Source organism: Poecilia reticulata, linkage group LG1 (genome assembly GCF_000633615.1).
Source record: "Poecilia reticulata strain Guanapo linkage group LG1, Guppy_female_1.0+MT, whole genome shotgun sequence".
Lineage (NCBI taxonomy): Eukaryota > Metazoa > Chordata > Actinopteri > Cyprinodontiformes > Poeciliidae > Poecilia > Poecilia reticulata.
The window spans coordinates 31,147,438-31,164,878 of NC_024331.1; the positions used below are offsets into that span (position 1 = coordinate 31,147,438).

The window sequence follows — 17,441 nt, forward strand, 5'->3', positions numbered from 1 at the left end:
CGAGCGAGCGAGCAGGACGGACGGACGGAAAGGCAGCGGCGTTCAGGAAACGACTTATTTTTGCATAAAACATACATGAAATAATTACTGTCGATGGTTGTTAATTTAGAGGCTGTTAAGCATCTTGTAGACATCTGGTACTGATCCGAGTTGGGTCATTCAAAATTTATCCAACAGAATTAAAGCAAGCAGAGAGGAGAGGACACACACACACACACACACACACACACACACCCCAACATGCCATGAGATAACCAACATAACTACACACAAGGTGGGGTAAGCCTCCACATGTGCGTGCGTGTGTGTGCGTGTGTTAGGGTGTGTATGTGCGTGCGTGTGTGTGCATGCGTGTGTTAGGGTGTGTATGTGCGTGCGTGTGTGTGCGCGTGTGTGTGCGTGTGTATGTGCGTGTGTGTGTGCGCGTGTGCATGCGTGCATGTGTGCATGTGTGTGTGGGAGGGGTCCTAGCAGGGGGATCCTTAGTGCTGTCAGGGGGGGTTTGTAAATATGCAAAGAACCAGTAAATTAAATCAAACTGCCAAACTGTCAATTTCGGGGTAGCGTGACTAGTGCATGAAAATGGCATCACTGGAAGGTGTGGAGGCTTCGGCGGCCCCTTATCCCTGGGCTTTTCTGGCACGGGTTCAGCTCTGCGCAGAGAGGTGGCTAATTCTGCATGCAAATTTCAGTCAATAAGCTCCGAGCAAGTCGTCCCAGGATATTTCAAAGGATCTGACAGTAGGCTCTCCCTCCTCTCTCCTTCTCTCTATCATTCTTGCTCACATTCTTGTTTTTGGCTTCTGAATACCAACTAGACAGACAATGAAATTCAATCAGCCGTTTGCTTACGGTTTTTGCATATGCACGTTGTCCCCTAGATGCCGTATCCCCACCGTTCGGACGGCCCGTCCTCTCGGCTCAAACCGACTGAAAATAATGAGGGGGACAGAGAGGGGGATCATTACCTATCTGCGCTCATGTCCTCCCACTCGTCCTTAGTGGGGCTGAGGTTACGGCCGTGCCAGCTGATGGCTTGATTGGAGCTGACTGCTGGGTGGTGGCGCGGCCGTGGAAGGCCTCTGTGCCAGGTTGTCTTCGGTTTGACCTTGGCGCTGATGTTGTTGGCGGTCCCGGCCGGCCGCGCCGGGCCTGCTGCTCGGTTCCTGTGGAAGTCCCTGGCTGCTCTGGCGATACCCAGCTCCTGCTTCAGCTTCAGCAGGTGATTATTGAGCCTGGCGATTTCTTTCTGAGCCGCGACCAGGCGGGATTCCAGAGCCGTGACCTCGCCACGGTGCTGCTCGTCACGGACCCGGGCCTCTTCCTCCCGGTCACCTTCCTGGTCCCTCAGAAAGTCGACGGATGCCTGGAGTCGTCGGCAGTTGTGGGCCAGCTCTTCGTTGGCCTGAAGCAGCTGCTGCCTCTCTTCCCTCAGCGCCGCTGTCTGCTGCTCCATCAGCACCAACTTCTGCTCCAAATACTTCATCTGGAAGAACCAAACACAAAACGTTGTAAATTCACTAGAAAAAATGCTTTATGCATAAAGGCAAACATTAATGATACTAAAACTATAATTTTCTCTGACATTGTAGAGTCAGAAATTTGCAAGGAAATTTTTTTTTTTTAAAGAAATCTATGGAGGATCAAAAGGGATGAAATTAATACATAATTAAATGCACCATAAAATAAATACATGTGTATATAATTAATTAAATTATTTATTCAGTAGACAATTTCTAAGATATATCACCAAATAAATAAAATAATAACTTAATAGATAATTATTAAATGTGTATTTAATTATTTTGATTTTGTTATTATAGTGTTTTTTTTATTTAATGGAAAAACCACAATAGTAAAACTGTTTTTTGTGTGTAGATGAATGTTGACAAAGTTTTGTTCACATCTGTAATGGAAACGCTGCTGCTGCTGATAACCACACTCCATTAAAGTTGTAAAGAAAAATCACCAACATTTGTACTTCCTACAGTTTGAGACGTCGCTCCAAGAGAGCACGACTGAGCAGATAACAGGAAGGTTGAACAAGTGAGAAAACGCAGGTTAACATCAACTAGCTGTGATTATTGTAACATTGAATATTCATTAATATCACAGTGGCAAGTGTTTCTACTATTGTACAGCAAAATGTTAAACCGCCGCATCCCAAAATGAATCTATTTATTGTGTCATAACTTCTAAGAAAACTGAAAATCTCTCTTTGTGAAGTCAAATCGTGGTGAAAATTTTGTTTTTTCTGCACAAATAACAGAATCTATGAGGACGGACAGTTTGGCATTAGGTCTGTAATCAGCGCTGCTTTATGTTTCTGGGTGGGGGTGAGGACATTTGACTGCCGCGCCCTGATCTGCCTTAAACAGACAGCAACCAGCCACTCTTAGTCTTTTTGTTAGATCTTCAATGGAGACTGTTTAAGAGAACAGGGGCTGCCTGCTGGGTTTGTGCCTCCAGGCATTTTTCCCCCCTTTTATTTATGTTCTCACACTCTTCCTGCTGGTAGAGCCGATACCTTTCAAACAAAATTAGACAGCTATCACCAGCTGTGATGATTCACTGTCATGAAACCAGAACCGAAGCATCGCATGAACTCATGCAAGCAAGATTTTAAAACAAATGCAACCTACCAACACCTCCACTACGAAATTTAGAACAAAATACTATTTTCTGGTGTAATATTTCTGGCCGCTTATTATAGAGTTCTTCTTGGTAAATCTGAGAAAAACAAAGTACTTACCGGCTGACACTTGACTTTGAAATAACCACAAAGTGATAAAAGACCTTCAAATCTTCCTTGAAAGAGCAAAGCCAAATTTTCCAGGAGACATCTTGCGGGAGATGGCTCTGTCGGGTTTCTTTTATTGGTAATGACACGGAGCACTTAGCGATGGCACGGTGCCGTACCTTTTTAAAAGACTGTTTCAGCCGGCTCGACGAGAGAGGAGGTTTGATCGGAGTGCTGCTTTTGGCCTGCTGCTCCTCTGCCATTTTCTGAAGCAGCTCTGCAAAGAGGAACAAAGCTTCTTATTGTGACACTCTGTGTCAAATCCTGCGGAGGCAATCAATAGAATTATAATAAAAAGGACACATTAAATCAATTAACATTAGTACAGTCTAATTTCCTTCCTCAGGTCTGTGGGTTTTTTTTTTTCTTTCTTTAGTCAATCACGGCTTAAATCAGCTCCTGTTTTAAAGGCAGGGTTCGCACACTTTTCCCACCTTAAAATTCAAGCACTTTTCAAGCAATTTCAAGGTAAGTTTTCAAACTTTTCCAGCACCACACTGTGAAAACTGAAAACTGGTTCAATTCACTATTACATGTCATTTGTTATTATTATTTTGTGTTGTAGTATAAACCTCTACAGTTTATAGAAAAGGTAAGGTAATCTGAAATATTATGTTTTGAAATGTCTCCCTCACACACCCGATACGCCTGACTGGTCCGAGAGGAAAACACTAATTTAACAAAAGGGACATGCAATTTCATTAAGTCACTGAAATATTAGGAATAATAAATATTCATTACACTGGAACAAGATTTTTGGCATTTAGCAAATAGAAATAATTTTTGTCAAATGACCTGAAACAAGAAAAGTTTAGTGTGATTTAACTTCAGGCGGCGAGAAGAAAAATGGTGAATGAAAATGTTTGGTTTCATCATTTTCCAAATTGAGGCTTTTAATCAAGTGTTAGATTGCACTTTATTGCAAAACTGAGCAATTTGAATATGAAGTACTTTCATTCAAGGACTTTATACCAAAATCAAGGACTTCCCAAACCTTGAAAACACGGATTTCAAACAGCTGCATTGACCCTGTAAAAGTCTCATCATCTACAGGCCCTTTAGCTCCAGATTAACAGGAAAATGTTGTATTTTATGGCTTGTGAGGAAGTGAAAAAACAGTCTTCAAAGGCACACAGTAGTTCTGACTATGTGCAACTTTTCTCAGGGGATCTTAAACAAACCAGGAGAAGTGCTTGAATCCCAGGTGAGCACATTGCCCCAGGCTGCGTTGCTTTGTACTCCTCTGTGTTTCCTCAGAGCACCGCTATTCTCCACAGACATGCATGCTGCCTTATTGCGGAAACATCAATGATAGCAGTGGCAAGCATCTGATTTCAGGTGATAAAAACAGAATGAATGCAAACGTCTTAGGGCTCAAGGGCTTAATGCACAAAAAACACACACTGTTGAAGCTTTTGTGTCACTATTTGAAAGGCAGCATCTACCTGCCAAGGTGGAAGTAAATGCAAAGGGCAACACAAAACAATCTAAAACTTTCCACCTTTCCTTCTCCGTTTTTAAGGATTCATGACAAGACGACCAAAATAATTTGTACAATGAGCTGGAAACATTAAATATTCAGGATCTTGACTTTTCAGGTCAGTTGGATTTTTTTTTTTTTGAGGGAGCAAGAGGGGGGAAAGTGAAACTATAGAAGGAAAGATGGCTACGCTGTGGAAAAGCTGCCGCTCCCTTTCTTTGCGTTGACGCCTTGCCCAGGGAAGTTTGTTACATTGAATTAGCCTGGCCTTTTGTCTTCCTTACGTGTCACATTAAATCACACAGAGCACCAAATAGGACAGGAGGGCTGCTGTGTTCGTTGGGTACATAACCAGGCTGAGAGACAATTACCCGGCTGCCGTGTTAGTGGCATGGGAGTTGGCACCTCAGCACTACCTTGATAAGAAGACGTGGTGGCTCCCTAGTCACCTGCAGTTGAAGGAGGTTCTGGCACCGCCGCATACATTAACGTCCCTCCCATGACTCCTCACAGGAAGCAGCTCAAAGGCCCCGTTCCTTTCATCTGCCCCCTTTCGTTAGCGTGATCTCGGAGTGAGCGCTTCGAGCCCACATCCATCTGATTGGGTCGCACAGGTTCCTCTCCACTAAAACGCTGTGGCCTTTTCACTGGGTTTTGTAATAATCTTCCAATTCCCACAGAGTCCTTATCATACGGGTCTCGTTAACTTGATACGGTAATGAGCAGATTCTCTCGATAAACATGTTCAGGCTGTGAAGTTGCACAAACATTGAGGTATTACAGAAAATGTAAGCTTACATGACTTCACAAACATTAACTGCTTTCACCAAGGTCATTTCATCCTTGCTGCTCTGCAAAACACAAACTCTTGCCAAGTATTTTTATTTAGTTTCTAGTGCAAATATCTCGGTACACTGGGAATAAGACAAACAAGTAACTTTTCAGCAACATATAGGAGCTTGTTTTAAGTCAATAATTTCTAAATATTTATTTAAAAAGTGCTACTTTCACAGGCACACTGGCAGAAAATATGCTGAAATGCCAGTTCACTGGACCAGCCAGGAAACGTAGCATAACTGGGGGTTCGTCCGGGATAATATTTCTCGACAGAGTTTTTCGCTTTGAATCAGAACTTTTAACTGGTCTGAACGGCTTTTCCCAGTCATTCCAGCTGGGAAAAAGGAATCAGAACCAAAGGTCCAGAATCCAGTTCGGTTCATCAAGATGTGACAAGATCTGGACCACAGTAAGGCGATTCTGCTTAATTTGCTGATGCGGTTTTCTGGTAAAAAAAAAAAAAAAAAAAAAGTGGGTTTAAATTTAAATGTTTAATCTATTTAGATGACATTGTGAATTATCAATGTTCTTACTTGTAACAGCAGTGTTTTCTGTGTTCCCTGGTTTGTTTTCTAACAAACTAATTAAATCTTTGGGAGACAGACATTGGGGTGATTAATAATTAAATTAATTATTGCCTAGGTTAATAGTCCAGAGAGCTAAATTATCATTTTACTGTCGATAAATATTAATATTTTGATGAAATCACTTCCATTTGATTTGAAGTTATGTGACATGAATATGATAGAACATTTATGTACATTAATAAAGTTCAATGTGTCGCATCAACTGCTAAACTTTTCAGAAAAACTGATGCAAAAACTGTCTTTTTGTTTTTCGGCTTCCTAGCAAGGCCATCAATAAGAGCAAATTAGTTAATTAGTTCTCTCCTTTGCATCAAATCATTGCAGCGCAAGACAAAGTCGCTAGTTGTGGAGAAAATGAAAGTGATCTCGAACAGATGTGTTATTGAAGTAATTAATTAAATCCACAGGATGAAGTGGTCAGCATGTGACGGTGTCACTGAGTGGATTAAAAGAGATGTGCTTTTTAACACCGAGAATGATGCATGCAGACAAGGCTGACGCTGTTTGAACTCCCAATCAATGGGCGAGGAGTTGATCAAGTCTTAATTGACTTGTTCTGTTAATTCCACAGAGGGGAGTTGTATTAATTCTCCTGATTAATACACATTTCCCAGAGGGGAAGGGCTAGCTGCAAGCATGCACTTCACCATGAGACGCGACAGTTTGACACATTAATCCTCAGTTTTTGTCTGCAGAGGCTTGGTTAAGGATTTAGAGTGAATTAACTATGTAGTAGAATAATTCAAACTAATATTGCGAAAGCTGTGGACCTGGATACTCAAACAACAACAACAACAAGAGGAGCTGACCTTGATGATCATTAGTGAGACACATGTGGAGCTCCTTCGCTGTGGTTCGGTCCATAGCAGACTGGACCCGCAGCATGTCCAGCTCCTCTTCCAGGGCAACTCTGCAGAGGAAAAACAACTTTTTACTTATTTCAATCTGTGATGAGGATGAGAATATTTTGGATTACAGCTGGGATTGTGTAGAGAGTAAGAGAAATAAAACATATTGAAAGCACTTCAGAAAGAACGTGAAATTATTTAGTATTTTGAGCAAACGTGCGCATCAGGTGAGAACAGTGATGTTTAGATGTTTGAACCGCTGCTTTGAATGACAGCTGTTGTAATGCCTCACTGCCACCACATGAGGGCAGTAATGTGCAAAGTTGTTTGCCATTAAGCAGCAAATATGAACTTTGACTAGTTTAAGGCCCAATACATACTATAAACTATTAACACGAGTTATATATCAGAATATAGTAAAGTCATTTAATCTGAATTTCATGACTAAATAATTTTTATTGATATTAATCGATGCTTCATGACTAAATAGTGGAGAAAACAGCAAAAACAACAATTCAATTTACACAACCAGTTTTTAGGCCTTTAAACATTCTGTAAGGGATTATTGTAGTAATAAATTAGAATTCTTATTTATATTCTTTATCGCAATAAGGATAAACAAATCAGGGTAAAGTGGCGCTCTATTGACCTGGTTTAAACTAAAAGTAACCAGTTTAAAGTAGCAGAGCAGTGACTGCAGTTAGCTGGTCAATGACCAATATTATCATAGTTAACTAAAACTAATGAAATAACAGAAACTGATGGAGAAATTTTCCATTAACTGAAAAAAAAAAAAAAAACATAATTAATGGAGAAAAATTAACTAACTGGAGCTACATTGTGTTTATAAAACTAAAACATATTGGAATTAGGGATATAATATCCTTTGTTTTCATGTTTATGAGTCAATTTTAAGCCTTTCGATGTGAAAATGAATTTTTTCCCCACATGTCAGCTGTCGCCAAATTATAATCCTCCTGACATTAATCCCCAGAAAGGTGACAGAAAAAGCTGAGAGAAAACACCAGAGTGGATGTTCAACAATAGATAAATCCGTTTATTGAAAATGTTTTCTTCTGTTGAGCATTCATTACTCAATGGTTATATTCATAAGCACAATACAATAACTTGAAGTTTTTGAATTCTGCACTGAAAATTTAACCAAAGCATGAAAAAACTAAAACTACAACTAATAAAAACTAAATTAAAACTAAATGTTTAATAAAAACTATATATTTAACTAAAAAAACTAGCAAACACACTCTAAAATCTAATTAAAGCCAACCGAATTAGAGAAACAAAAGGTCACAATGAAATAAAACTGAACTTTAATGAAAACCCTAAAACAATTATAACCCTGCTGATCTCTGATCTTTAAAAAGTCCACGTTACAGATTTTGGCCGATATCGATTTGTTTGTCTGAAAGGTTGCTAAATATTGCGACTAAGTTGCTAAGTTGGGTAACCGCTAACAGCTAACTGCACACATGCAGACGTGATCTCACGGCCGGTCGGTCATTGGGCCAAAAGGGGACAGTGGCTGATTTTTAGAGCTTTGCAGAAGCAGATAAGATCAGTTTCACATGCAAGTATCTGCCAATTTCCACAAAATTAAAGAAATCTGAGCTGATTTATCATTTCACCCCAAGTTAAAGCACAAACACTTTATGACCTCCACCAAAATCTCCAGATTTGGAAACTTCTCCACGTTTTCATGCCGGTTTTCCAACACGAAAGAGAAAACAACAGCATGACGAGGAAATCATCTAATTAAAATACTTTTTAACTCATCTGGAAATCAAAGTGACAAGCAACATGAAACGGTGAGGAAGCAAAGTAAGCTGTGCAATGAGAATGTGTGTGAGTGTTAACAGGGAGGGAAAAAAACCAAGGTGTACCCAATTACCTCTGTGCAATTAGCTTGATTCCTGCTAAAGGCTAATTATGTGGAGCCATGCTCTCGTCTTTGCACTTTCAAGTTATTATTAGGACCCCAACTGTAGTCTTTTGAGGATACACACAGGCCCACGGAGACAACCACACCTGAAACACACACCTAATTTCCCTCCCCTCTGCTCCAGAGAGTCGGAGAAAAACACAAGAATCAAACTCCAGCGATTCTAGTGGCATTCTTCCCCAAGTTAACCTCATTACAAACAGTAGGCCTTTGCTTGGATTGACGTCTAATGATCCATTTGGACTGCAAAAGTTTAATTTTCTTACAGAAATCAAGAGAGTTTTTATACAGACTGCACAGTCCAGATAATTACCTCAGAGATGTTTCTGCTGTTGCAGAGGGAAGAGAAGTAATAAGTACATTTTAGCCCACACAGTCCAGAGTCCTGATCTTCTGGCTGCAGCCTAAATAAGTACACAAATGGCTCTCCCCAGAGAAATGAGCAAGCAGATGGATATGTGTCGCTTCTTTATAGATTTTCCTCCATAAATGAACTCAAGTCGATGAGACGCCGGCACTGCCTTATGTGTCCGGGCTGTTAATGGGACCAGTGAGCTGAAATATGCAGCATGTAGAGAGAGCCTGTTCCATCTCATGTTTCTCTTTTATGCCTTTTCAGATGCTGATAGTATTGATGCTGAACACAAGTTCATGTGCCAAACATTGGGCTGCGCTGAAGGATAAGCACAGTTTCCCCAACAGAACAAAAGATTGGATTTCAGATGGGGTTCATTGGTGCGGGTCGTCACGTTTCCCAACGTCACATTGTGGAGATGGAGCACCACTGCAACCTTATTTACTAACACCTGGGTGGAGCAGCGATTGCTTTGCCTGTGAGAGACGGGGAATTAACCAAGGCATAGATGTTCTGAGAATAAAACACGCTGCGGAGATGCAACACGAACAATTAAATATGTAAAAAATTATTACCGTATTTACCAGACTATAAGTCGCAGTTTTTTCATAGTCTGGCTGATCTTGTTATTTATGTGTTTTGTTCCCTTTTCTGCAGGCGGGCCTGTTGGTGCAACCCCTTCAATGAATGCAACTTTGAGACCTTTTGTAATTTGAGTCATAACTATTGGTGTGAAGCAGCGTCTTGTTGTGGTTTGGTACTGAAATGCAGCGGACCGCCTCACTGAGCTTCTATAGGAAGATTGATTTTGTTGATTATATCTAAAATCAGAAAATTTAGCTTGGGAAGCTGAAATACTTCAATGCAGTGGAACTTTGCACACTATAACATGCTACTTGCAAAGCAGCCATTCATTTTCCTGTGTTCTGCTTGGCTGAGATACTGAAGACGGTAGATTTTAGCTTCTGCTATAATGCCAAGATGGCTTCCAGTGTGCATACTAATGCATATTAATTATATTTGGGCTCTGAACAATGCCTGGCCAAAACACAAAAGTTGACACCTGAATTTATCTGAGCTTCCTGTTGCATCTTCACTGCATGGATTAAAATAGTTTTTTTAACTCCAGCTGATCTAATGAGCAGTTTCTCATGTCTTTATCAACAACATGAAAATGTGGTTGTAGACAGGATGTTAGTCTGTGTAAGAAGGGTCAAATCACTGGCCTCCAGCAGAGAAAGTATCTTTGGCGATGGAGAAACAACTACAGCTGGGTTTTAATAAAAACTGGAAGGAGAGCGGAGAACCATCGTCTTTGAGGAAGAAATGAAATGTGGTCAGATTTACCTTCTTACACAGTGATGGTGATTCTTTATTACATATTTTATATTCTTTATGTGAGAATTTGCTTGGACTGCCTGTCACTTTGCCGTTGTTTGTGGGACAATAAAGAATATTTTTATGCTTATGTGATGCAGCCATCATGCAGTGTGTCTATTGTACAAGCATGTGGAGGCGGCGCTGTGATCTGCGGCTACTGCAGTTGGTCGGGTCAAAGTTCAGCAACTAAATGACGATACTGAATGACCAGATGATTTAATCAATGGATGTTTTCTTCCATGATGACACGGTGATATTAATACAACTCTGGATGGAAATAAATCTGGAGACGTTGCAGAAGCTTATGGAGACAACGCCACAGAAAACTGATTCATACTCGAGATTAAAGGCAGTACAATTAAACATTACAATAGTGATCTTTATTGCTTTTTCTCTGTATTAAAATAGGCAGTTATAAGTGTTTGTAAATGGAGTTTCAAGTATTCCATATTTTATATATTCTACTCTATAATAATTATGCACAATTTTAATGTATTAAGCATAAAGAAATCAGATCTGTTTACAAAATTAAACATTTAATCAGCCAGCAGCTTTTTAAATCTGAGCATACGGCGCACAATGTTTTGTTTTTGAGTTGAGTCTTTTAAAATCACTTTCAGACACTCTGAACCTTAGATCATAATTACTTTCTATGAATAAAGATGTTTTTCTTTGACATGCCAACTGTTTTAAAAGTAATTAATGAGGGGGAAAAACTCACTTTACTAATTAAAAAACATGCATAAATCATTCTGTTTGTGTTTGAGAATGTGCACAAATGTGTCCCTCCTTCAGCTAATCCCTGGTCCAAAGGGGCAAAAGACTCTCATTACCTCTAATACCTTTTAGCAAATCAAGATGAAAAGAAACGAAATAGTGGAATACGGCGGACATTAGGGCAAACTTTATTAGACTTAATTAGAGTCAACGTCGCTTATTGGGGAGGTTCACATCCATAATGGTCACTCTGTGCAGAGGAGCAGTGCAAATGATCTCAAAGGCTTTTTCCCCCAGTAATCGCTATCTAACCCGCGCTTTGATGTCGTCTGAGTGCAGCATCTTCAGTCTGAGGGTGCGCTGCGTGTGTTTATTCTGTTTATGGAGCCTAAATAAGCCCTGCCTCTTTTCACCAACAGACCTTTAACAACAATTAGCAAGCATGGACATGGAGCGCCACAGACAGAAGCATAATGAGGGGGATAAGGAGATTCCCCTGCAACTTTTCTCCTCACCCATTTTGCCCAGAGTTACCAGGAACGGCATAAAGAAAATCTTCACTGGAACTTATATTTATTTCTGGGGGGCTTTTTTCTCTAAAAGTACAGGCAAAGCAAAAAGATATTCAACTAGAAGCAGCTTAAAATGTGCAAAGTGATAAATCAGGGAAATATATGACCTAACAAGAATAATAATTATACGAATATTGTTCTCAGTAATGCTTGGACTTGCTGGTTAAGTGGCAAAACTATCTTCTCACAGCTCGTTGTGGTAATCAAACCGAAACGGTAACATGTCATCAAAAATTTAATGCCTTCAGTTTCAGACATTATCTCTGCGATTTACCAAAGATAATCTAACAATGGATTTTGAAATCTGACCAGATTCTTTCAGATTCACTGGAAGCTGAAGTGAAACAACACTCACTGTTCATTACGAGCTCTTGCAAATTTAAAACACCAGAAAACATCTTATCCCTCTCCAGTTACAGTCGCTATGTGACCGTTCTTCCAAGAGACCAATTAATAGAAAAATTTATCAAAATATATGTCAAGCTCATAACAGAAATTACTATCTGTCAATATTCTCTGATTCAGAAGTTGTTGAAACTTAAGTCTCAACATAAATTCTTGATTTCCGGCTTCATGCTGTCAAAAACATGGTCATTTTTCAGGAACCTCCCACATAGAAGTATAGCAGCTTCACATATTGGTTATGTTTAAAATCCAAATTATGCAGCACATCTTTATTTATTTCTAGTGGGAAATGGTAATGTAAAGCATAACGCCATTTTACCACGATGGTTTGCAGATTAGTCAGACTGAAATCACTGCAGAGGCTCAGGAATTTATATACGAGCATAAATGTGCCATCAGAAGCATGTTGCCTTCTCTGAGGCAGCTTTGTGTCATTAAATTAAGCTGCAGGGGGGCTGTAGATCAACCATAAAAGCAGATCTGTTTCACCTTCCTCAATCTTTTCACAACTTTCTCCTCACACAGTGGGAGGCCTATTGGGCAGGAATCATCAGAGCCATATTCATACTGGGTCATCTGGGCATGCAAAACAGTGTTTCACAAGTGCAGTTTATGCAGAAGGTGAAAGGACACATCTGTGAGTCATAACATGATGATGAAGAACAAAAACGAGAGTTTAAAGAGAGACTCCTCAAAGAAAGCCACACCCCATTAAAAGCCCTGAATTTTTCATTAGCCATTAGGTAATTAGTGGATCATTGCTAACACTTGTCCAGCATAACCTTCATGAGCATTTATTACGGAACAGTTGATGGAAAAACAAGCTTTAAATGAGAGTTTTCTGTCAAAATACTTGCTTTTTCTGCACTATATTTGTTTTCGCTGTTCGGACTCATTGCTTCCACTTTAAAAAAAATAATAAGGTCAACTGGGTGGAGCAAAACAGTTTAATAGCTTGGTTAACAATGGTTTATCCCACAACCTTGCAACAGATAAAAATGTCAGCGCAGAAAAGAGGCTGTGTGTGTGTGTGTGTGTGTGTGTGTGCGTGTGTGTGTGTGTGTGTGTGTGTGTGTGTGTGTGTGTGTGTGTGTGTGTGTGTGTGTGTGTGTGTGTCTGTGTGCGTGCGTGCGTGCGTGCGTGCGTGCGTGCGTGCGTGCGTGCGTGCATGCGTGCGTGTGAGAAAACACATGCCCTGGGATGAAGAGTTTTCCAAAGCACAAGTTTAAAGATTTCAGCTAAGTTTACTTTGCACCAGCCACCCGGGTAAGGAGAGGTCCCTGGGCCAGGAATAGAGGAAATGAGGTGGAGCTGGGCAGAGGCACATAAAGGGAATCAACAGCAACCCCGGCGGACTTCCCTACTCCGCGTCTAGGAAAGAGGCCAGACACTCTGCGGCCCCTTGTGGCTTTCTCTGCAGGTCAGATCCAAGGACCCTGCAGGTCTGCAGTGGTCTGCTCACCCCTACGCACCCCGCCCTCAGCCCGTCTACGGCTCGGCTCTGCGCTGTTCTGGTCGCGGCCAGGCAGGAAGGCGGATGGACATCCCTTAACAGGCAGCATTGGCGGCACTAGAGCTGCTAGCCTTGTAATTAGCTCGGACAGCTCAGGCTTGGAGAGAGGCAGCCGGGCTAGATCATAATGAGCTCAGCTGGGATTAGGAGGACAGGGCAGTGGGGGTGAGCAGAGGGGAGGGCAGCAAGAGAGAGAGAGGGGCGGGGGGGCAAGTACCAGAACCCTGGCCTCAACCGGCTGCAGCATCACAGAGGGCCAGAGGGAGGCAACTGAGCAGACGAGGAGAAAACGGGGAAGAAGAGGGTACAGAGGCACAGGATGGAGTCGGGGCGACGCGCGGAGAGGTGAAGGTGAAAAGAAGAAGGGAGAAGAAGACAGCAGCTTTAGGCGAAGCTTTCTGGAGCGGTCGGGTTTGAGATAGAGTTACGGATTCTGGATCAAGAACACAGTGGCTAAAAACGGACAGAGCGAAGATAAAAACAGCAGTAGAGGCATAATGAAAAGAACATCCAAACACAACGAGAAAGCATCTGGTAAAATGAAAAGACTGACTCATTCAGTCTGTCTGTGTGGAGTAAATAGTTTCAGATTGTCCACAATCCTCTGCAGATCATGATACGCCTTTTTTGTTCTACATAAAGACCTCCAACATGTCTGCAGACTGGTCCTGCAGCTCTTTACCTAAGCTGTGGGTTTCCATGATCAGCAAGTCTAAACATGGGATTGTAAAGTTCTTTGCACCAGCAACCATAATCAATTTCTAAGTATTTATTAGAATTTTACTTTAAAGACCAAAACAAAGTAGTTTCTAATGTTCTTAAAATATGGGCTTCATTTGTATTCATCCCCAAAATAAAACCACAGATTCATAAGTTATCAAATTACTTGACAGTTTCCCCTGGCTTTAGAGATTTGCTGTTAAAAATAGCTTATTAAGGAAGACCACCATAACTAGCTGTTGAAATAAAAGGTACAAGAAGCCACATTGGCAAGCCATGCAGGGCAGCGCTCGTCAGTCCTCATCCTCAGAACCTCGTGGTTGTTTCTTTTCTCGCTGATTTTGATTGCAAAAATCACAAAACAATCACAAAGTTCTGGAGGGACTGGCTTGTCAGAAAATTGATACAGCACATCACCCCGCATCACCAGCGTTATGCTTATGCTTTTCTTTCCAGCGGCGGCAAAAAAACTGCTCACAGTTGACTATTTTATAGCTTAAAATAGCCAAAATCAAAGAATCTGACTTGAAAATCATGTAAACAGACATTCCACATCTAGTCAGATTACAACTGAGTCGCAAGAAAACTGCAGCTCTAACTGCTATTTGATTCTAAGGTGCTGAAAACAAACATTCAGATTTCTATTTGTGAAAATCTTGCAAACAATTAAATTTTTTCCTTCCACTTCATTAATGTGAGCTGCTCTGTCAAACAAAATCCCTAAGAAATAAACAAGTTTGTCGTTGCAACTTGACAAAATGTGAAAAGTTCAAGAGTGAAACATATTTTTGTCTGACTTCTGGGAATCCAGCTTTACAAATGAAGTTCATGAAGCTCATGGATTCGAAGCTGCTGCTTTCTGCTGATGTTTATGGACGACATGCATGATGCATGCGTGTGCATGTGTATAAATTTGGGGACTTTATTGCAGTGCTGCCAGTGATTTTGAATGCAGGTCACTTACTTTTCAGCGGTGAATTTTCTGTTGAGGTTTTTTATGTAGGCCAGCTCGTTCCACACAGCGTCACTGTTCTCTTGTCGAAGCTGCCACGGCTCTGGGCGCTGTTTCCTTCCACCTGACCTGCACACACACACACACACACGCAGCATGTAAGAGGATGCACGAGAAACTGTAGAGGCAAGCAAATGCTAAGATAAAACCTGAACAAACAACTCCACTCCATTCCACTCACACACATACACGTACAACGCAAACGTATAACAAGGGAAAATCGTTGGTACTGTACATCACCTTGCTGCCGTTGGCAACCCACATGGGGGTAATGAGGCTCCCTCTGTTTTTGTTATTCAGCCATATTTAGCGGTATTCAAATGAGCAGCCTTGACTTTGACACTTCATGTACACATCTGTGTGTGTTGGTTTAAAGCTCAGGGCACTGCCCGTGTGGCAGGGCAGTGGAGCATTCCCTGTGCACCATGCAAATGTAAATAGTGGCAAAAACACACTCGCAAACGAGGTCATTCGAATGTCTACACCTCACTTATGAATACTTAATGACACTTTGAGCTCAGTAGCTGCTGCCTCCATTGAATTCCCCCCTCTCCTCCCCATATACACACACACATCCACACACAGGTCTGCTCGGCCCCAACTACTTCCAACTCATCAATCAGCCTAAGCGCAACATATTCAATTCCAATTAGGCTTTCATTTACAAACTGAAACAGGATTTAGTGAGAAATCCACAAATTGCAAAAGAAGCTGATGAGAAGACGTTCCTCTCCATCTCACACTCATACGACAGTCTCCCATTTTCGCTCAATCAATGTGATAGAGGTGTGGAAATGGATTGTGAGGGTCACAAAGCTCTCTTTCCTGCGGTCGTTATTGGCGATGAGGACGCCTTCACGCCACGCTAATACTAGTTAAGCCCGGGTACCTGGGAGTTAGAGGCTGCGGTGGAATGGCAAATGTTTTCATTTAATACTGCAACGGCCCCTGTGAGCAATTTGAAGCTACAGGACGACTCTGCGGTGTGTAAGTGTGATTATGGTGCGTATGCACAGTATTTCACAGTCAAACATTGGGGAATGTTTTTCATATGGAATGAATTTCTAATGTGACGTTTGACATGAAAAGTACACAAAGTCAGTAAAAACACAAGGAATTCCCAGACAACAGAAAATAAGCTTGATAGGAAGCTGTGGAAAAGGCTGAAATGTGTTGCATTGGTGCCGGTTCATATTGAGCTGTTTGGTCCAAACTAATCCTGTATAAAAAGTATCATTACCAAAGTACCAAAAAGCATCTCATGGGCCTGCAGAGGCCATAATCCAGAAGAGAAATCACATAATTTCATCAACTACTTGTTTTCTGGATGAGGAATCAAAACAAGAACCAGAGAAGATGTTCAAGAGCCAAAACATCAGGTCAGCAGAAACAGTTTTTAATTGAGTAATAGTCTCCTCTATGCTTTGTCACTGCATAAGAGACTCCACTGTTTAAGGAAAACCACACTGAACCTTTGGAAAAATTAATGCAACTCAAACACAGTCTTCTCATGTGAGACTGTTTGGATGTCACCATGCAGAGAGGACAAATGGACACCAGCCCACAGCGACTTCAAACTCTGAAGGTGAGAACATCCAGTCAGGATGTTTGTCTTGCACATCTTACTAGAACACTTCTTATAGTCGCACGTTTGACACTAACGTGGTTTTAGACAGTGGTGGGTGCCAATAACTAAAAAGTTAGATACACTAACCCTGATAGAAAGGTTTAAAAACACAGTAGCAATGCCTGCAGCTCGTTTAGCCAGAGACATCTTCACGCTGTAATTATCAAAGTCAGTAAGCGTGTTCAAGACTTAATCCCTTTGTCATTCCTCTTTATTACACATAAGTTTGTTTGGTTTTAATTATGAGAATGGCCATTTTGTGAGGATTTTATGTGAAGAGCCTCATTAGAAAGACATTTACAGAGAAACCCGTTGATGGAGGATAGAGCTTTAAAAGTACAGAGACCACCTGCTGTTGTGGAAGTAAGTGATAATTTATTCACAGCTCTGTTTTAATTCTTTCTGTGTGACTTCTAATGGAACAACTGCAGTTATTAGGGAATATGCACAAAGCTCTCCTAACTGACGGTAAATCTGTAGGAACTGTAATCTGTTTACAGTGCGCCTTAAAGCTGTTGAACACGGAGCCAGGAGAGAGCGATCTTTCTCTGGCCTCGGAGCTCGTTCCCTCATGGCTGCCCAGTTTCCATTATTAAGCAGGAGGAGATAGAAAGAACTTTTCCACGCTGCT

At 41.2% G+C, this 17,441-nt stretch overlaps 1 protein-coding gene across 3 annotated transcripts in view; it reads right to left on the minus strand.

Moving 5' to 3' along the window:
• The window catches only part of cntln (centlein, centrosomal protein), a 107,801-nt gene that overhangs the window by 50,155 nt on the left and 40,205 nt on the right, over positions 1-17,441 (minus strand). For all 3 annotated transcript variants that reach the window (XM_017305346.1, XM_008422824.2, XM_017305351.1), the window contains 4 exons: positions 15,136-15,252; positions 6,514-6,614; positions 2,920-3,017; positions 969-1,486 (listed from right to left, as the gene is read on the minus strand). In XM_017305346.1, the coding sequence (XP_017160835.1) occupies positions 969-1,486; positions 2,920-3,017; positions 6,514-6,614; positions 15,136-15,252 (834 nt within the window). The remainder of the gene's footprint in view (positions 1-968; positions 1,487-2,919; positions 3,018-6,513; positions 6,615-15,135; positions 15,253-17,441) is intronic.